The sequence below is a fragment of the Perognathus longimembris genome, chromosome 6 (assembly GCF_023159225.1).
Source record: "Perognathus longimembris pacificus isolate PPM17 chromosome 6, ASM2315922v1, whole genome shotgun sequence".
NCBI classification, from domain to species: Eukaryota; Metazoa; Chordata; class Mammalia; order Rodentia; family Heteromyidae; genus Perognathus; species Perognathus longimembris.
In genome coordinates, this window is record NC_063166.1 from 69,938,887 (window position 1) to 69,959,864 (window position 20,978).

The window sequence follows — 20,978 nt, forward strand, 5'->3', positions numbered from 1 at the left end:
ATACAGTTTAACATAGGAGGCTTTAACTCCCATTTTCTGCTTGGGAACCAGGAAATATTTGTCTCTCTTCTATTTCTCCTTTCTTTAACCCTATTAGGCTAAAATAAATCCGTGTTAAAACTTTAAAAATTGTTAAAAATGGAAAAAATAAGACAAAGAAACAGCTATACTATGGCCCCGGTGCTCCCCCCAAAAGAAAGAGGGACTACTTTAGATGGGGTTGACAAGGGACACAGATTTGTGATCTGGCCAGATGTGGCGGGCAGTACATGTCGAGAGGTGGAGCTAGGATTGAGAGTTTGGGCTAGCTTGGTCTAAAAGCAAGAGCCTGTCTTTGTTGTTGTTGTTGGCAGTGGGGCTTGAACCCAAAGGCCTGGGCCCTGTCCCTGAGCTCTTTTGCTGAAGGATAGCTAGCACTCTATCACTGGAGCCACAGCTCCACTTCCGGTTTTCTGGTGGTTAATTGAAGAGAAGAGTGAACACCGGGAGTCATGAAGCAGACCAGGACGTCCATCCTGGCTGGAGTTGGTTGTACCCTGGACTGGGAGGGGGAAGAGGATGAATCTGAATGACTGGCCTCAGAGATGCTGACTCACACGAATGCTAATTAAAAGGTTACCCGGATGCCAGGTGATTCATTTTTACAGAGTGGTATCACTCCAGGCCCAATGGCTACTGCCTCTGCTGGCTGGGACAACTTCTCCCTACATGCCCCTCAGATGGAAGGCCACAGCATGAGACAGCTGATGAGTGCCCCTGGAAGGCAAGCCGGGCAGCCAGACAGTGGCAGAGCCCCAGATGCAGGCAGTCTTCTGGGCTGGCCCTAGCCCAGGGCGGGCGAGCATCCCAGCCAAAGTGTGCCCCTCTCCTCAGCCCCAGACAGGGCTGGTGTGGGCACTGTCAGCATTTCCCTCTCTGGCTGACCTTTCTCTTTTCTAATCCCGCGTGCTTTCGGCCTCTCCTCTCTGATGGTGTCATCCGTCTGGCCCTGCTGGCCTCTCATCTCATAGAATATTCTCGTTCTGCATTCATTCTGGATGGGCACTTCTGTTCTCAGGCTAGTCCTGAAACACTAGCTTTCCAATACTGCTTGTAATTGTAGGCCTGCCTCCCAGACTTGTTTTACTGGGTGTATACAATGGTAAGTGTTCTTTCTCCCTCCCTTTTCTGAATCTTCATCATTACCCTGAGAGGAGAGGGTATCTCTTGTTTCATAGAAAAGGGAAGTCGTGTGCCCAAGGTCAGAGAGGAAGTAGGTGTTGGAGCTGAGCTTTGGGTCTCTAAGTACCTAACTCTACAGCTGATGCTAGTACTGAGGCTTGAACTCAGGTCTGAGCATTGGCCCTTAGCTTTTTCACTCAAGGCAGGCACTCTAACCATTTGAGCCACAGCTCCAGTTCTGGCTTTTTGGTGATTAATTGGAGAGAAGAGTCTCATGACTTTCCTGCCTGGGCTAGCTTTGAATCGCAATCCTTATACTTCAGCCTCATGTGTAGCTAGGATTACTGGCCTGAGCCCTTGTGTCCAGTGAATCCTGTGCTTTTGACCATTGAGATGCAGGGCCTCCTGTCCTGCTCTGCTGCCCGCGGGGTCTATGAATGATGGAGTGAAGTCTATGGCCTGGGCTTGGCCACAGTAGTGCTTAGTGGTGGGAAGCCAACACTTAACACTTATTTGTCTACTTAGTGCTCATGGGGCTTGAATTCAGGGCCTGAGTTCCGGCCCTGCACTTTTCCGCTCAAGGCTAGCACTCTACCACTTTGAGCCACAGCTCCACTTCCAGTTTTCTGGTGGTTCACCGGAGATAAGGGTCTCCACACACTTTGCTGCCTGGGCTGCCTTTAAGCTGCAATCCTTAGATCTCAGCCCCCTGAGTAGCTAGGATTACGGACATGAGCCACAAGTGCCTTTAAGGGGTTAGTGCCATATCTCCCAAGGTGCAGCCTGCCCCTCCTGCTAGGCTGTCTGGCACTCCCCTGTGCAGTGTCGATGGAGTGTCAAAATGCCGAGGTGTCCTGTTCCCTGCACAGGCTCTGGATCTCACCTGGGCTTTTGCCTGCATGGTGACTCAGCCCAAATGCTGTCCCTGCCATCTGTCTAAAGGCTTCTAACTGTATCTTTGTTCCCTATTCTGGAAAACTTTGGGAACTGACTCTTGGGGAACTGACTCTGAGAGGCTGAAGCATGCGCTGGCTGATCTAAATCCCATCCGGCCCTCTCCTAGGAGAACACCATCTTCAGTTGCAGCTTGCTCCAAGGGAAGTAGCAGGCACTTCCCTCAGGGTCTCCGCAGTGCCGGCAGCCCAGCAGGTTCCTCAGTCAGCTGACCTGGGACTGGAAGTGTTGGGGAGGTGGGGGGGCGCACAAGCTGCTGGGTCAGGAGCCAGGCCGGCTTCCGGTTTCTCTCTGCAGCCTGAGGAGAGACCATGCTGTTATCCTTGGACTTGTCAAAAAAAAAAAAAAAAAAGAAAGAAAGAAAAGGAAAGGAAACAAAGATTGCTTTATAAGTTTAAAAACTAAATGCTGTTATTCTTCTTTTTAATTCATAAATTTAAAAAAGTTAAGCAGTTTATCTTCTCTTATCTTGCCACATTCAGCCATATACACCAGAAATGTTTATTTATTTATTTATTTATTTAGTGCCGATCCTGGGGCTTGAACTCAGGGCCTGGACGTGGTCCCTGAGGTTTTTGTTTGTTGTTGTTGCTGTTTTTCCCCAAAGGCTGGTGCTCTACCACTTGAGCCATGGCTCCATTTCTGTTTTTGTTGTTTGTTTTTGTTAATTGGAGATAAAAATCTCATAGATTTTCCTCCCCAGGTTGGTTATGAACCACAGTCCTCAGATCTCAGCCTCTTGAGTAGCTAGGATTACAGGGATGAGCCACCAGCACTTGACAAAAAGATTATTTTTTAACCTCTAGCTTTCAAAGCAATCATTTAAATTGCTGAGCACAGTGGTGTGTTTCTGTAGTTCCAGCTTCTTGGAAGGCAGAGGCAGGAGGATTTCTTGAGCCCAGGACCTTGAGACCAGCTTGGTCTTGTATAACAGAGTGAGAGTGTGTCTTTAAATAAGTGACTAAACAAATAAATTTATAAATCATTCAATGAATCTCCAAGGGTAATAGGCAATGAATCAAAAACTCCAGTTAAATGGAAGAGTAAAACAACAACCTATTTCCACTACTCAGAAATAACTACAGCTATTACTTTGCTAAATTTTTCTGTGTAGATGCTTCTTGACTTTTCATGAGTTTACACACTGATAAACCCACATACGCTGGAAATATTATAAATGCATTTCAAAATGCATTTCACAAATAATGTATTTCAGCTGGGTGCCAGTGACACATGCCCATAATTCTAGCTACTCAGGAAGCTGAGATCTAAGGATCACAGTTCAAAGCCAGCCTGGGTACAAACGTCTGTAAGAATCTTATTTCCAATTAATCACCAGAAAGACAGAAATGGAACTGTGGCTCAAGTGTTAGCCTTGGGCAAAAAAAAAAAGCTTAGGGCCTCATGTACACACACACACACACACACACACACACACACACACACACACACACTTCATATCCTAATGTACCAAACAGCTTAGCTGAGTCTCACTGATCAAGAAAGACACTGACATCAGCCTACAGTTGGGGAAAATCATCCAACATCAAGCCTATTAATAAGGTCTGAATATTGCATGGAATGTATTGAGTAATGTACTGACAGAGAAAGACAGAATGGTTGTAGGGGTGTGCTTTCACACCATCATGAAGTCAAAAAATTGTAAGTCAGACTGTTGTAAATTGAGGAGCATCTGCGTTGTGTGTAATAATTAAAATACAGCCATTCTGTACACATTTCCATGTCTCATGCTGTTTCACTCAAATGTTTCTTGTGATTTTTCTATCCCCTTTTCTTTTGCTATCTGAGAGAAAGCATTATCATCTATCTCACCATCCTTGGCATTTGGCCTGGGCCTAATAAGCACATTCTTTTTTGAAGTGATACTCTTGGGGTTTGCTGGAGACAGCCAAGTTTGAGGGAGAGAAAGTGGACTTGGACTTAAGACCTGAGGGGTCAGGGGGCTGGTGGGGAAGCATGGGTCTCTTGCTCTCCAAGTCTTCCTGTGAAGGAAGGGGAGTGGATTGAATCGTCTCAGAAAATATCTTGGTCTTATCTGTGTCACTTGACTGTTGGCGGGCTTTACTGAAGACCTGGGAAAGAAAGACTAGGATAGTTATTTAAGATTGCTTTTCTTGGGGTTGGGAATATGGCCTAGTGGCAAGAGCGCTTGCCTCCTACACATGAAGCTTTCGGTTTGATTCCCCAGCACCACATATATGGAAAATGGCCAGCAGGGGCGCTGTGGCTCAGGTGGCAGAGTGCTAGCCTTGAGCGGGAAGAAGCCAGGGACAGTGCTCAGGCCCTGAGTTCAAGGCCCAGGACTGGCCAAAAAAAAAAAAAAAGATTGCTTTTCTTAGCCAGGTGCCAGTGATTCATGCCTGTAATCCTAGCTCCTTAGGAGGCTGAGATAGGAGGATTGTGATTTAAAGCCAGAGTGGGCAGAAAAGTCCCTGTGAGACTCTTATCTCCAATTAATCACTCAAAAATTGGAAGTGGAGCTGTGGCACAATGTGGTAGAGTGCTAGCCTTGAGCAAAAAAGCTCAGGGATAGCATTCAGGCCCTAAGTTCAGGCCCCTAGATTGACCAAAAAAAAGAAGATTGCTCTTATGTCTACTTCCAAGAAGACTTAGACTGGGGGAAAAGCTCTGGGGCTCTGGGCTGAAGCTAGACTAAAGTCTAGTTTGAATCTTTCTCATGTGCAGAAATACGATAGATTTCAGTGAACATCACGGGCTTAGCACGAGGCTTCTGCCTCCAACATTATCTCCAACATTTTTTTGAGGATCTGTTGATTAGGATCAGGAATGGGCACTTTTGCCCCTAAACAAGCAACAATTAAAAAGAAAACTTGGTTGGCTGATAATCCACATATCCTTCTATACCTATATCTATATATTAAAAAGATTAAATATTAAAGGGCAAAGCTTTCTCTTCCATTGCATTCCTATAAGCCTCTTTCATTTTCCCTTTAACCCAACTTCACAACATGGCAAGGTTTTTTTTTTCAGATCTTTACTAAATATAAAAGACAAAGCTCTGGCTCATACACCTATAATCCTAGTTACTCAGGAGGCTGAGAACTGAAGATTGCAGTTCAAAACCGGCCTGGGCAGGGAAGTCCATAAGACTTTTATCTTCAATTAACCACCAAAAAAGCTGAAAGTGGAGGTTTGGCTTAAATGACAGAGCACTAACCTTGAACAGAAAAGCTGAGAGACAATGCCCAGGCCCTGAATTCAAGGCCTAGGACTGGCATGTGCACACACACGCACACACAAACCACAAAGATGGTGAAGCCATTCTTTCCTTTCTGCAATGGGTTTCATCCTGGATTCTCTCCAGAATGACCTCATTTAACATTCCAAGTGGACAATCCTAAGAGCTTGTCCTCGAAGTCCTTCACTTTGTGGTTGAGTCCCAGAGAGGTGAAGTGATTGGTATATTGTGTCAGACTTGGGCCTGAGCCCCATTCTCTGAGTTTTATGTGGGCTTATTCCTCGGCACCCATATGAAGCCTAGCTGGGGATGTAGGTGTGGGAATTGATGCAGCCTGGGCAGAATGAGACTTGCCAAAATTCAGGGCTTGATAGGCCTGAAACCTAAGGCTGCCATGTTTCAGGCATGGGTAGAGAGACAGGGTGGCCAGGGTCTTACCTAAAACAGGTCACTGCTTCTTATGCTCCTGGCATAGAAATGGGGCTCCCTGGAAAGAACTCTATCACTCCTAGAAAGGACCCTAGGTCAAGAGATTGGGGTCACTGAGGAACTATGACACAGAGTATGGTGTGGGGGTGGAGAGAAGGGCCTATAACCTCCACTGTCGCTATTAACCGCTTACTTCTCATGTCTCCCCTCCCCATTTTCTCTGTCCTTTCCTCCTCTTCTGCCTTCCTTCTCTCTGGCTCTTTGTCCATTTGTCACCATCTGTCTCTCTCCACGTGTGGTTCCTGCCCCCTCTCTCTGTCACACTATTGCTGTCCCTCTCCATGCCAATGCAGGCGTGCTGGTCACCATGACAACAGAGACAGGTCCCGATTCTGAGGTGAAGAAAGCTCAGGAGGAGGCCCCACAGCAGCCTGAGGTGCCGGCTGCAGCTGCGGCTGCTGCTGCGACCACCCCTGTCACCCCCGCAGGCCACGGCCACCCAGAGGCCAACTCCAATGAAAAGCAACCGTCCCAGCAGGACACTCGGCCTGCTGAACAGGTCTGTACCTGGGGGGTCGGGGCATCCCTCTTCCCACCCAGCCAGTCCTCTGGGCTCAGTGCTTTGCACTCCAGTATTTTCTCAGAAGGAAAGAAAGAGGGAAACGAAGACTTATTTCTGACCCATTGCATACTGAACAGTATGCTGGTGGCTTTGTGGTCATTTTTATATGTAATTCTCTTAAATCCCAGAGGGAAGCTGCTAATTTCCTCATTTTACACTTGAAGAAACTGTGGCTCAGTGGGATGAAGCCAGTTAGTTACCCAGAGTTACACTGCCCTACAGTGATGGAAGTGAAAGTCAGATCTAGAACTGTTTCAGAAACAGTTCTTTTACCTTTATTTTTCTACCTTTGAGCCTTTCCATTTGGGCTTGACAAGTTCAGTGTGACTCTGGAATAAAACGTATCCCAGTGTAACTACCGGGGATGAGAGGAAATCAGCTATTGTCCTCAAATTCACAGCTCCCTTCCTTCATTCACCTCAGGCCCAAGTGGGGAGCAGAACTGACCACGCCCATCACCGGAATGGTAGACCTTTAACAGCTCCCAGGCTCAGGCTAGACCCAGAGATAGGCAAGCCGGGCTGGTTGCCTGCCTTGCTTGTGCATTGTTCTAGGGAGACAGGACAGCTCTGGCCACAGGTTCAGTTCTGTGGGATGCTCCTGACTTGGAAGGCAGTGGCCCTTTTGCTTTGAGACCTGCCTTGGACCTTGCTGCCTCCTGATTACTTGCTGCTTGTGTGAAAGACTATGATTTCAAACCTACTGACCAAACCTTTCCTTGGTTGGACCCACAGAGCCTAGACATGGAGGACAAAGACTTCTGTGAGGCTGATGGCCTGTCAGAGAGGACTACGCCCAGCAAGGCCCAGAAATCACCCCAGAAGATTGCCAAGAAGTTCAAGAGTGCCATCTGCCGAGTCACTCTGCTTGATGCCTCTGAGTACGAGTGTGAGGTGGAGGTAGGGGAGCACCAAGTACCATATGCCCTGTCCCCGGCCGGCCTCCGAGCTCCCACAGGCTCCTGTGTGTCCTCAGCCTGAGCCAGACCAGAGGGGTCCTGGACTGGCCACAGTGTCCGGAGCGGTTACCTGGCCAGTCCTCCTTTCTACAGATGGTGGCGGCGAGGCCAGAAAGGGCCATTGTGGTTGCACACAAAATTAAACTCAGTACAGGGCAGCCTTAGGAAAAGCTCCCCTCCCCACCCCCCCACCCCCGGTGGTTCTGTCACCATCTCATCCCTAGATCCGAAGCCCGGCAGGCCCAGAAACAGCTCTTTTGCCTCAGCCACCAGAGTCACTATCGAAACTAGAATCTTTTTAGTTTTTACTTTCAGGGTTTTGTTTATTTGTTTGTTTGCTTGGTGCCAGTCTTGTAGCTTGAACTCAGGTCCCGGGCTCTGTTTCTTAGCTTTTTTTTTAAAAAAAAAATTAAGGCTGGTGCTTTATCAATTGAGCCACAGCTCTATCTCTGGCATTTTGGTGGTTAACCAGAGATGAGAGTCTCATAAACTTTTCTGCCAGGGCTGGCTTTAAACCAGGATCTCCAGTTTTCTGAATTGCTAGGTTTATAAGCATGAGCCACCAGCTCCTGGATTTATTTTATTTTATTTTTTTGTTGTGGGTTTGAACTCAGGGCCTGGGCACTGACACTGAGCTCTTCCCTTCAAGGCTCGTGCTCTACCACTTGAACCATGGCACCATGTCTGGTTTTCTGGTGGTTAATTGGAGATAAAGATACTTATGGACTTTCTTGTCCTGGCTGGCTTTGAACCTCAATCCTCAGATCTCAGCCTCCTGAGTAGCTAGGATTACAGGCCTGAGCCACTGGTGGTGACTCTGGCTTTTGTTTTCTTTTCTTTCCTATGATGGGTAGTGAGAGGTGGTCCTCTCATCCTTGTGAACACCCCTGTCCAGGGTACCACCTCTAGTCTCCAGAACAAACTGACCTCCTCAGGGTTCTGTGTTAAGTGTGTCCACAAAGACCTAGGTAGCCCTAGAGAAGGATGCGCTCATCCGTGTAGAGGTGCTGCTGGCACCTCCTCTCTGACATTTAGTGTCTCCTGTCTTAAGTAAGCTCAGACCCACCCTCACAGGGGGCTCTCATTCACCTTACACCTTCCCACCTCTTCCTCAGCCCCTCCTCCCCTAGGGGCTCTGCTCTAGTCCAGGCATTATGCAAAACCCTTCTCCATAGACACAAGAGTGTGGCCCCCTCCCCACTCCTGAGATATCTAGGAATACTTATCCTTCTCCCCAGTGCCCTGGTTTTAAAGGATACAACTTAACCACAGCTCTACTTCCAGCTTTTATTTTATTTTATTTGGTTGTGGGGCTTGAACTCAGGGCCTGGGCACTGTCCCTGAGCTCTTTTGCTCAAGGCTAGTGCGCTAATAAGAGTCTCACAGGGACTTTTCTGCCTGGACTAGCTTCTTAAACCTCGATCCTCAGATCTCATCCTCCTGAGTAGCTAGGATTATGAGGCGCCTCTGGTGTCCAGGTGGCTTGGTTTTTAGATATATTTCTGTAGGAGGATTTTAGGGTAAGTACCTTACCTGTGCCTGAACAAAATAGAGGGTTATTTTCTTCTTCTCACCTGCCTGTGTGTCTGAAAATGCTGCTTTAGTCTGACCTTAGAAGTCCTTAGGGGTTTTGGCCCAGGCCAGATGTGTTCCCTCACACAAACTGACTCCTCCAGTCTCAGGAATTCCTCTACAGGCCAGGTCCTGGTCCCCAGGGCCTACCTGGACCCTGCAGAGAACTCATTCCTTCCCTTAAGTCCCCCACCTTTCTAGGTGGTGACTGCCTCCCATTTCCTTAGCCTGGGCTTGGGCCTTGTCATGCTCAGTCCTCAGGCTGGGCTGGACCCTGTTTCATGAGAACAGTCGCGGAGAAGGTAACTCTGACCATGCTGCTTCAGGTGGAGGCCGCTTAAGGCCCACCTCACCTGCTACCCACACCAGGATCAGCCAGGAAAGGACAATCACAGTCTGGTTGCCCTGCCCACATCCCTCATTTCTCAAGAAGCTCTCCTCCTTTACATCTTAGAATTTTGGTTTTCTGCTCCTATTGATTGCTGTAAAGAAGGAGAAATCAGTATCTCCCACTATACCCCAATGGGCCCTAAGCAAGGTCATTATTGTCTAGAGAGCACTCTGCCTGAAAAGGCCTAGGTGAGCTGAGTGTTTTCACCCCAAAACTTCTTTAGACTCAGCAAACAGGCACCAGTGGCTAACACCTGTAATCCTGGCTACTCAGGAGGCTGAGATCTGGGGATCACAGTTCAAAGCCAGCCTGGGCAGGAAAGTCCATGAGACTCTTACCTCCAATTAACCACCAGGAAACTGGAAGTGGCCCTGTGGCTCAAAGTGGTTGCACACTAGCCTTGAGCAAAGGAGCTCAGGGACAGCACCCAGGCCCTGAGTTCAATTTCCATGACTGGACTCCCTAACCCCACCCCCAACCCCCCCAAAAAGACTCAGAGAGCAAAGCCAGGTGACAGGAGTCCAGACATGGGGCGGTTCTTGGGGGCTATCCAGTCATCCTAGTGGAGCCCAGGGGAGCTCTAGGCCCCAGTCCTAAGGTGCAGGAAGCCCCACGGCAGCTCTGCTCTCCCCTCAGAAGCACGGCCGCGGCCAGGTACTGTTCGACCTGGTCTGTGAGCACCTCAACCTCCTGGAGAAGGACTACTTCGGCCTGACCTTCTGCGATGCTGACAGTCAGAAGGTGGGTGGGGCCTGTTGCAGCAGGCTGGGGAGGGGATGGAGAAGGGGGTGAGCCTTTTCTCTTAGGACCTCCCCTGCCCAGGCTACAGCCCCTGGCTTCCATCAGATCACAAGGCCCCTTCTACCTGTACACCCTCAAAGACCAGCAAGCTCTGTTCACCCTCAGTTCTCTGTCTCTACTTCTCGCCCCCAGTCCCTAGATGGTATCTAGAAAGCCTCATTGTGACTATGAGAGTCACTTGCAAGAACTGAGGATCCCTCAGAGGAGAGGGGGCTCCTGCCTGACTCTCTTCCTTCTTGAGACAGCTACAATACCCAGTCACTATGCAATGTCAACGCTGGGTGCTGGGCCCCAACCCCCACCTCCCAGGCCCAAGGGAAAGGGTCCCAGGGGTAATTCCCAATAGGGGCTGTCGTTGGCCATTGCAGGATCTTACTCTTCAAGTCCCATCAGTCCTCGCCTTCACTCCCCTCTCAATAACTCTGTTCTGTTCCAGAACTGGCTGGATCCCTCCAAGGAAATCAAGAAGCAGACCCGGAGTGAGTGGCAGCTGTGTGTGTGGTGGGGGGAGGTTGGAAGATGGGAACTGTCATACTGCTTCCCCCCACCTCCACTCCTAGACTGGGAATTGAATGAATCTAGATCTGTGAGCTCCTTAGTTCCACATGGCAGGTCTTGGGGAAGGCAGGGTGGAAATGATGGGGACATGGTCTGTATAGATGATGGGTCTGAGATCCAGAGAATGGAATTGGTCGTGCAGAATTACAAGCAAGTTAGCAGAGCTAGGGTAGTCACCAGTGACCCTTTCCCAGAGGCCCAGAGAGAGGCAGGTACTCACACAAGCTCACCGAGCCAAATATTGCCTGAGCTACTCTTTAAGTCTCGGCCTCTCACCCAGTACTCTTTTCAAGGCCTGGGGAGAAGGCAGATGAGCAGGCTGACAACCCGTCCTTTCTTAGCCCATTGAGACAAAGGCCTGTTGGGAGGCGTGGGGCAGCTTTCAAATGGCAGAAGGGGGAGGTCTCTGGTCCCAGCCAGGCACCCTGCAGGATGAGGCCTGGAAGCACAGATGCCTCCACTCAAGGCCCCGCCTCCTGACTACGCTTGGTCTTTCCATGGTTGGACTCCCTGGTCCCCTGTCTGGAAAGCGGTAGCTGAGCCTGTTGCCATGACAGCAAGCAGCTGGGCCCAGGAATGCCAGCCTGACTCTGCGGGAGGGGCCTTGAGGAGTTCTTCCTGTAGGTTTCTGTCAGTTGGAGACAAAGAGGCAGAGCACGAAGGCTGAGTGTGCTCCTCTGACGCTGACAGCATCCTCCGCCTGAGCCTCGGGCTGTCCTCTGGTAGCCCCAGCGTGCCTGAGAGGGTTGTCTCCTATGGGAAGAAACCCCATACCAGCAGCCAAATGTCCAGTGTTTAGTAAAGATCAGGAGCCTGGAAAAGAGAGGCAACCAGGCCAAATCCTCAGGCCCTAGCATGGCTCCTTGGAGTGTGTGTGCGGCCCCTTGCCAGCCCAGCCTGGCCTGTGCATGGTTGCCCCTTGTGGTGCCTTAGGCCATCAAGGTGTAGACTTGATCCTTAGCAAGTACCTGCCCTAGTAGAAGCCAAGGCTCTGCCCTACCCCAGAAGCTTCCAGCCACTCCTCTTTGCCCCTCCCTGTGGTACCCCAGGGAAACAATTTAGCCTCCTTTCAGTTCTTTATGATGGCCCCTCAGCCTTCCTAAGGTGGCTTCCCAAACTCCTATCCCATGGAAGTGTTATCTCTCAAGCCTCAGTGACCCTCACCTTGGGTACCTGGGGCAGGTCCTATAGAATCTACTGCCTCTCCTTGGCAAGTAGACTGGCCATTCCCGCCTCATGAGCTGCGGGTAACAGTTAAATTGATGAATGCATGGACGGCACTCAGCCCAGAACAGGTGCTTAGTGGCTGTTTTCTTCAGGCTTTTCTATGCCATGTAGATGGACACTGGGGCCAGACCATCTGGATTTGAGTCCTGGCTCTATCACTTCCACTTGTGTTAGATAACTGATCTGTGCCTCAATGTCTTCACCTATAAAAGGGGGTCATAATAATATTTAGCTTTAGAATCATGAGAAGAAATGAGTTGTCATGTTTGTGATACCTACAACAGTGCCTGTACCTGTAATCAGTACATACCAGACTATCTGGAATGTACTACCTCTGACTGTTACATTTTCTTTTTGTCAATAATGGGGCTTGAACTCAGGGCCTGGGTGCTATCCCTGAGTTCTTTTGCTCAAGGGTAGCATTCTACCAGCTCGAGCCACAGCTCCACTTCTGGTTTTCTGGTGGTTAGTTGGAGAAAAGAGTCTCATAGACTTTCCTTCCCTGCATGGTTTTGAACTGTGATCCTCAGATCTCAGCCTCCTGAGCAACTAAAGATTACAGGTGTGAGCCACTAGTGTCCAGCTCTCTGGCTGTTACTTACTGTTAGAGAGAAAGAGAGAGAGAGAGAGAGTGTGTGTGTGTGTGTGTGTGTGTGTGTGTGTGTGTGTGTGTTCTCTCTCATATCCCCTTGAGATTGCTTTTCTCCAAGAATCCTTACAGTCTGGAGCCTGGGTTCTGAGTTCAGATAATAGAATTTGGACCCCTATTCTCTGTCACCACTTGGATGAATGACTAGGGAAAGTGAGTTAGTCTCAGACTCTTCCTCTATAAAAAAGAAACTCAGGAGGCTGGGAATGTGGCTTAGTGGTACAGTGTTTGTCTAGCATGCATGAAGCCCTTGGTTTGATTCCTCACCACCACATAAACAGAAAAAGCCAGAAGTGGCGCTGTGGCCCAAGTGGCAGAGTACTAGCCTTGAGCAAAAAGAAGCCAGGGACAGTGCTCAGGCCCTGAGTCCAAGTCCCAGGACTGGCCAAAAAAAAAAAAAAGGGGCAGAACTCTTTTTTTTTTTTTTCTAGTCCTAGGGCTTTGAACTCAGGGCCTGAGCACTGTCCCTGGCTTCTTTTTGCTCAAGGCCAGCACTCTGCCACTTGAGCCACAGTGCCACTTCTAGCCTTTTCTATATATGTGGTGCTGAGGAATCGAACCCAGGGCTTCATGTATACAATGCAAGCCCTGTACCACTAGGCCATATTCCTAGCCCCAGGAACAGAACTCTTGTAAAAGGCTTTGAGTTGCAAAATAACAACAACAGCGATACCACAGGGTGATTATGGAGGTTACTACACCTGTGCACGAACCTCACTTCTCGCCTTGGTCTCTGTGTTCTCATCTGCAAAGTAGGGCTATCACATTAACTTGTGGGGTTGTGTTTTTTTTTTTCTTTTTTTTTGGCCGTCCTGGGCCTTGGACTCAGGGCCTGAGCACTGTCCCTGGCTTCTTTTTGCTCAAGGCTAGCACTCTGCCACTTGAGCCACAGCGCCACTTCCGGCTTTTTCAATATATGTGGTGCTGAGGAATCGAACCCAGGGCTCCATGTATATGAGGTGAGCACTTTTACCACTAGGCCATATTCCCAGCCCCTTGTGGGGTTGTTTTGAGGCTCGTGAAGGAGTGTGTGTGCCGTACCTGGCACACAGCACTTAGTTTTCTTTCTCCTTCCTTCCCATTGCTCACAAGTCTCTTAACCTGATCTTTGGTTTTCCCATCAGTCAACTGAGACTAATGTTCCAGGCTTCCCAGTGCGATTGCCATGAGACTAGAGATAGAAGACTGAACATGTATTACTGGCTGGTACATCCAGGCTGCCCACTGGGCTGATGGGGCCTCTTTCATCTGTCCTCCTCTTCTCCTCTCAGGCAGCCCCTGGAATTTTGCCTTTACAGTCAAGTTCTACCCCCCTGACCCGGCTCAGCTGACAGAAGATATTACAAGGTGAGGACTGTGGGGGCAGGGCGGGGCGTGCTAGCCCTGTGGGATGATGGAGGAGGGCACATGACCTGAGGGACACAGGCAGAGCATGGCCCAGAAGTAGCGCAGCAAACAAACAGATGAGGCTGGTGGTCCTTGTGGTTTCTGCTTGTCCTCCCATTACTCAGAAAGTTGAGGCAAGAGGATTAGGAGACCAAAGACAACCTAGACTCCATAGTGAGTTTGAAAAGTCAGCCTGGGGAAACCCTATTTAAGAAAAAAAAAAATCCAAAGACAGAAATACAGATGTCAGTTGCACTTGACCCTTAACCTCAGAAGAGGAGGAGGTGACCCAGGGGGCTGTTGGACCTGTTGTGCGTTGAAGAGGACAGTTGTGGGAAAAGTTGCTCTTCAGCTCTGGGCAATCACTGGCCCCTGGGAACGAGGCCTGGTTGTTGAAATAAAAGCTAGAGATCTGCGAGTGGAAAACCATACCTTTTATGTATTGACAGCTCATGCATATAGTTTATGGACCTCGTGTAGGCCATCTTTGGGACAAACCCAGCCCACATGAGGGCTGGTTGGCGGGGCTGGGGACAGGAGGAAGAAAAGTGCCAGAGCTGCTTTGCATGTGGGAGTTAGGTCCAGCGTGCCCTTTGTACAGCACATGGAGATCAGATGAGGCATGTATGTGCAGAGGCAGCCTGGGCTACTGGGGTCAACACAGATGATATGTGCTGTCCTGTGCCACAGATAAGGGGGCCTGAAGATGGGAAGGTGGTGCAAGGCATCCTTTCCATGGTAGCCTCCTTGCTGTCATCATGCACCTGGGGGAAAAAAAATGCAAGGAGAGGCCCTTCTCTGTATTTAAGCCTGGTCTAGGGAGATGACATCACTGCAGGATATCTGGGGGCTGTGTCACCCAAGTAGGGGTCCCTAAGCCCCACCATACATTCTCCTGTAGTGTGAGGGGCTGCTAAGCCACCTTCTCTCTCCCATTGAGTCCCTTCTTAATGCCTGTTCCGTTTTCAAGCAGTAGTCCAAGGTCAAGACACCAAGTTTGGCCTTGGGGAATGAAACAGATGTTGTAGTGAGGGCTGGGTGGCTCATGCCTATAACCCTAGCTGCTCAGGAGGCTGAAATCAGAGGACAGAAGTTTGAAGCAGGTCAGAGCAGGAAAGTCCTGGAGACTCTTATCTTCAGCTAAACACGATAAACAAACAAACAAAAACTGGAAGTAGAGCTATGGCTGAAGTGTTAGAGCACTAGCTTGGAGTGAAAAGGCTAAGGACCTAAGCCCAGAGTCCCAACCCCAAGACTGTCATCAGGATAACAAAAACAAAAACAAAAGACAAGTTCCTGAAGTAGATAAGCTTCTGGTTTTGGCCTCTTTCACCTCTTGTTGAGCCCTGAGGTCACCTTGAAACCTGTGTTTACAGCCAGACCTGAACTCCAGAGCTGGAATCAGCAACCCCCTCACCGCTATGGTCTTATGCTAAAATCTCTTCTTTTGGTGCTGGACTCTGGGCATTGGGCTTCCAGAGACACCAGGGGGAAAGTTACCCTGTACAGCCCAGATGGCCCCAGGAGGCAGAGTGGTAGGAGCAGCTGATTAAGTCAAAAATAGTGAGGCCCAAAATAAGTTGGTCAAAATGACAAATTGATTGCAATGAAAGATTGGTCAGAGTATCTGGCGGTTCCTGAATTTTTTTAGCTTTTGAACAAAATGTTACAGGCCTATGCTCGGTGTCTGGGCCATCTTGCAGTTCCACGCTTGGTGTCTGGACCGCCCCACGGGCCCATGCTCAATGTCTGGACCATCCTGCAGGTCCACCCTCCTTGTCTGGACCACCCCACAGGCTCGTACTGTGTCTGAGCATTGCTGGTGCTGAGCTTGCACCCTGGCCCGGAGCACCTGCTTAGACTGCACGTGATTTTTTTTCTTTGTTTTTGTCAGTCATGGGGCTTGAAACACAGGGCCTGGGCGCTGTCCCTGAGCTCTTTTTGCTCAAGACTAGTGCTCTACCACTTTGAGCCACAGCACCACTCCCAGTTTTCTGGTGGTTAATTAGAGATGAGTCCCATGGACTTTTCCTGCCTACGCTGGCTTTGAACTTCAGTCCTTGGATCTCAGCCTCTTGCACATGCTTCAGTTCTAACTGAATTAATGCCATGGAACTCTAAAATTTACACTAAGTAAAAATCCCTTTAAAGGAAGAGAAATAGATGATTGGAAAAACAAGACATAGCAAAAATGGGCAGGGGAGGCATCGCTGGTTGAAAATGAACTGAAACACCGTGCGTGTGTTTTTTAATACACGCTATCCGATAAAGCAATAACAAAATGGCTTTAAATGGTTCTAAAAATTGTAAAGTCATCCAACTGTGCATGTAAGTTATAAAAAATCATGGCCTGTTGGTTGGAAATGTTTCTTGAAGCCCATTTGTTTTTTAGACAATTCACTTAGAGCTGGAGGCAAAATAAAAAGTTTGGGGAAGAAAGTCCATCTGGGCTGTGGAAGGCAGTACAGAAATGAAAACGAATGAGGCAGGGTCATATGTGCCAGGAAGGAACCGCGCGAAGGCTTGGGTGGGTGGGGGGGAGGCAGATCTGAAGGCATCGATTGGTCCATGCATCTCCAGGCCTAGGCCTGAGCCCATGCCCTCTCTCCCCTCTCCAGGTACTACCTGTGCCTGCAGCTGCGGGCAGACATCATCACGGGCCGGCTGCCCTGCTCCTTTGTCACACATGCCCTGCTGGGCTCCTACGCAGTACAGGCTGAGCTGGGTGACTATGATGCGGAGGAGCATGTGGGCAACTATGTCAGCGAGCTCCGCTTCGCCCCTAACCAGACCCGGGAGCTAGAGGAGAGAATCATGGAGCTGCATAAGACATACAGGTGAGGGGGTGGGGGGATAGGGTCTGCTGACTGGTCAGTTGGAGCGCTTCCAGGCAGGACTAGAAGGTCCTAGGCCCCAGTCGTTGTGCTGTCCATGTGCCACCTGGCTCTCCTCCTAAGCTGACGTGGCTCGGAGCAGGTTATTGCCTCCAGATAGGAATAAAAGGGACTAGCTGCACGGCTAGAGCGATCTCTTGGGACCTCAGTGGGTTTTATTTTGTTGTTGGTGGCTTTTTGTTTGTTTGTACCAGAACTGGGGTTTGAATTCAAGACCTAGGGACTGTCTCTTAGTTTTTTTGCTCAAGGCTAGTGTTCTGCCACTTGAGCCACAGCTTCACTTGAGGCTTTAACTGGAGAAAAGAGTCTCATAGACTTTCCTGCTCAGGCTGGCTTCAAACCTAGATCCTCAACTCTTAGCTTCCCGAGCAGCTAGGATTACAGGCGTGAGCCACAGGTGCCTAGCTGAGACCTCTTAAATTTCTTAAGTTCCTGTATGGGTGTTATAGTAATTCCCTGTCCTTGTCCTGTGAGGAGGTTTCTCGATCTGCTACGTGGAGGTGATAACTGTGTGCCGCCGTGTGAGCGTCCCGATGTTCAAATGCTTGGCTTCACCATCTGGTTCTGCCGCTTGCTAACCAGGAGGCCTTAGTGGGTCACTTCACTTTCCCATGCGTTGGTCTGTTCAGTGTGGAGCTGTAAACCCACACTGCAGGGTTGTTGGGAGGCCATGTGGCACTATTAAAGACACACTGCGTGTTGGCCATGACTGTGGCTATCTGTGAATAATCAGTTGTTTTCCTTGTTCCAGGAAGGCTATTAACCAGATGTGTAGGGGCCGGCTATTTAATCCCTGGAAGCCCCATTTTTCACCTGCTTAGAGAATCATTGTTTCTCAACTGTTGCTACTTGGGGCAGTATGTTTACCACCCTGGATCCCAGACATTGTGTGCCTCTGTCTCCTTTCAGTATCTGGGTCACCCCAGATGCTCCCCTTTCCTCCATTTTCCAATGCTTGTCCTATAGGCTTATTCCCTCCTGGGGGAAATCCATAGGGTCCTTTGTAAGCTGGTAGTGCTTTGGGCTCCAAGTTCAAGGTTATTTTAGAAACCTCTTGGGACAAATGATGTGAGCGTGCATCCATTATAAATGACAAAGCTCTGTGTCTGCGGGTTGTCCTGTGGTGATTGGGATCTCATTACTCTGCAGGGTGGAGGGTGGTGTGCTCTGGGCTGCATCTGGAGAGGAGGGCTGGAACCAGATGTGGAGAAGATACTCAGCCCAGGGCAGTAAACACTGCCTCTCAGACTCATATACCAATGCTACTTGGTTAATATTGACGGGTATGATTTGTTGAATAAGGCTACAACCATCTGCCTTTATCTACCATCCCCATACTAGATAGCAAGGTACCTTAGAGACACATAAGAATTTTAATAATTTATTGAAGGACATTCAGATCAATATAAACTTGACAAATGCTAATGGACGATCCCCATAGTTCTTTGGCCCTAACGCTCATTGACATTTAGAGTCCATACAGCCCCCGTGGCAGGAAGCTCAGAGATGAAGAGGACACACACAGATCAAGGAGGCCCCGGGGATGTGAGAAAAGGAGGGAGAATGAATGCTTGGGAGCACAAGCTCAGGAGCCACATTGTCTTTATCAAAATCTCTTCATGTGGGACTGGGAATGTGGCTTAGTGGTAGAGTGCTTCCCTAGCATGCATGAAGCCCTGGGTTCGATTCCTCAGCACCACATAAACAGAAAAAGCCAGAAGTGGTGCTGTGGCTCAAATGATAGAGTGCTAGCCTTGAGCAAAAGGCAGCCAGGGACAGTGCTCAGGCCCTGAGTTCAAGCCCCAGGATTTGGAAGGGGGGGGGGGGAGAGAGAGAGAGAGAGAGAGAGAGAGAGAGAGAGAGAGAGAGGTGTTTGTTAGTCAAGACACTGGTCTGGGGCCTCAAGATGAGGACACCTGGCTATTCAGATCTTATGGATTCCTGTCCTAACTCTTCTTTTTAGGAAGAGACTTGTGTACCTGTTCCTTGGGAACAATTCAGTGGCTTCTGACATTAAATTCTGTGGGTAATAGCGAGGAGCCTTTGGGTGCTTACAGTGACCGCCATCTTCAGCACTGGTTCCTTGGTTGTAGAGATGTGGGACATTTAGCTCACACTTAACTTGGTGACCAGCAAGGCAAAAAAAAAATCCTGACTCCTAGCCCAGTCCTTATCTTGTCTGCTTCTAGGAGGAAACAAGATGGGACCTGAGCTGTGCTGAAGATAGGGTTGGGTAGATAGATGCAGGGCCTGTCCTGCCCTAAGGGCAAAGGGGAGAGCCTTGATGAGGCTCTGCTACCTCCCTTCCTGGAGTGACAGGTTCTGGTGGTGGCCCCTCGTAGCCAGCAGGACTGGTCCTGAGTGGTGACATTCTTTCCTCAGGGGCATGACCCCGGGAGAGGCCGAGATTCACTTCCTGGAGAACGCCAAGAAGCTTTCCATGTATGGAGTTGATCTGCACCATGCCAAGGTACTGTGCAGCCTAGACCTATCACCTCTGGGCAGTGCCCCCAACAACTGTTAAGTCTCTCTACAGTGCTTGGGGTGCCAGACTTATGTTACCTCCAGCTCAGAACCTTTTCTGTTCACACTTCTCATTCCTCCAGCTTGATGGCTTTTATTTCCCCTTCATCTTTGTCATTTCCTGGTGTTCCATTTCTTTATGAACCTGTGTGTCGCCACAAGATTGGGAGCATGTGGCCTAGCATTGTGCATCTACCTAAATGTTTGCTGAGTGAATGAATGACTGTATGACAGGGCCAGTGATGGAACAAACAAGCAGTGAGTGGCTGTGTAGACAAATGAATGAATGAGTGAGTGAATGAATGAATGATGACTATAGGAGAGATTAGTCTTGGGACTCCAGCAATGTCGTCTCTCACTCTACTCCTGAGACTCAGGAGAGGGTTTAAGGTGGGTGGTATGTGAACCCTGGGCCTGAACCCCCCAGCCTCTCCATTTCACCCCCACCCCGGCCCTTATGCAGGACTCTGAGGGCATCGACATCATGCTTGGGGTCTGTGCCAATGGCCTGCTCATCTATCGGGACCGGCTGAGGATCAACCGCTTCGCCTGGCCCAAGATTTTGAAGATTTCCTACAAGAGGAGTAACTTCTATATCAAGATCCGGCCCGGGGAGGTGAGCTGGCCCTTGGAGCCCTGTTCCCCATGGGGTGGCCAGACAAGGTAGACCCAGCAGCTGACTTGTGCTTTTCATGCCCAGAGTACATGGACAGGAGGACTGGTTCCTCTTCCATGGCTCTTTGCATAGAGCAAACACACACACACACACAAACACACGGGCGTGTGCGTGTGCACATATATGCATGAGTAAAATGCAATACTATCCATATGCATTCACATTATACGGATAAGTGCACATCTGTGCATGTATTTGCTTGCATGTAGTACTTCATCATGTACTTGTACGGAGACACAGCTGGGCACATGCTGACAACACAGCATGCATGAGCAAACATGCCCACACCTCCTTTCCTTTAAGCACACATCATACCCATCAAAAATCCTTTTGGTGGGGCTGGGAATATAGCTTAGCGGTAGAGTGCTCACCTTGCACGCATGAAGCCCTGGGTTCGATTCCTCAGCACCACATAAACAGAAAAAGCTGGAAGTGGTGCTGTGGCTTAAGAGGTAGAGAGCTAGCCTTGAGCAAAAAGGAATCCAGGGACAGTGCTCAGGCCCTGAGTCCAAGGCCCCAGGACTGGCAAAAAAAAAAAAAATCCTTTTGGTTCTACTGCTAGAGTAACTGGAACCGCCTGCTGTTCCTCTTCACCAGCCACCAACAGCTGCCTCTAGTCACCCACGTCACTGGACTCCCTGCCTTTGTTTCCTTAATCCAGAGCCTGCCAAGCTCCCACTCACCCCACCCACAAACCTCCTTGTCTAAGCCTTCCAGGAGTTCTGGGCCTTGAACTCAGGGCCTGAGCACTGTCCCTGGCTTCTTTTTGCTCAAGGCTAGCACTCTGCCACTTGAGCCACAGCACTACTTCTGGCTGTTTTATATATATGTGGTGCTGAGGAATCGAACCCAGGGCTTTATGTATATGAGGCGAGCACTCTTGCCACTAGGCTATATTCCCAGCCCCCTTCCAGGAGTTCTTTAAGTCTTGGGTTGGTTCAGGTCCGAGACCACCTA

At 49.4% G+C, this 20,978-nt stretch overlaps 1 protein-coding gene across 10 annotated transcripts in view; it reads left to right on the forward strand.

The window, feature by feature from the left end:
* The window catches only part of Epb41l1 (erythrocyte membrane protein band 4.1 like 1), a 123,357-nt gene that overhangs the window by 66,631 nt on the left and 35,748 nt on the right, over nucleotides 1-20,978 (forward strand). For 9 of the 10 annotated variants that reach the window (XM_048349136.1, XM_048349126.1, XM_048349132.1 and 6 more), the window contains 8 exons: nucleotides 6,118-6,323; nucleotides 7,121-7,285; nucleotides 9,944-10,048; nucleotides 10,545-10,587; nucleotides 13,814-13,889; nucleotides 16,547-16,765; nucleotides 19,205-19,292; nucleotides 19,809-19,961. In XM_048349136.1, coding sequence (XP_048205093.1) covers nucleotides 6,132-6,323; nucleotides 7,121-7,285; nucleotides 9,944-10,048; nucleotides 10,545-10,587; nucleotides 13,814-13,889; nucleotides 16,547-16,765; nucleotides 19,205-19,292; nucleotides 19,809-19,961 — 1,041 coding nt within the window. In that variant the 5' untranslated portion in view covers nucleotides 6,118-6,131. The remainder of the gene's footprint in view (nucleotides 1-6,117; nucleotides 6,324-7,120; nucleotides 7,286-9,943; nucleotides 10,049-10,544; nucleotides 10,588-13,813; nucleotides 13,890-16,546; nucleotides 16,766-19,204; nucleotides 19,293-19,808; nucleotides 19,962-20,978) is intronic. The other variant, XM_048349134.1, reaches the window with a different exon arrangement.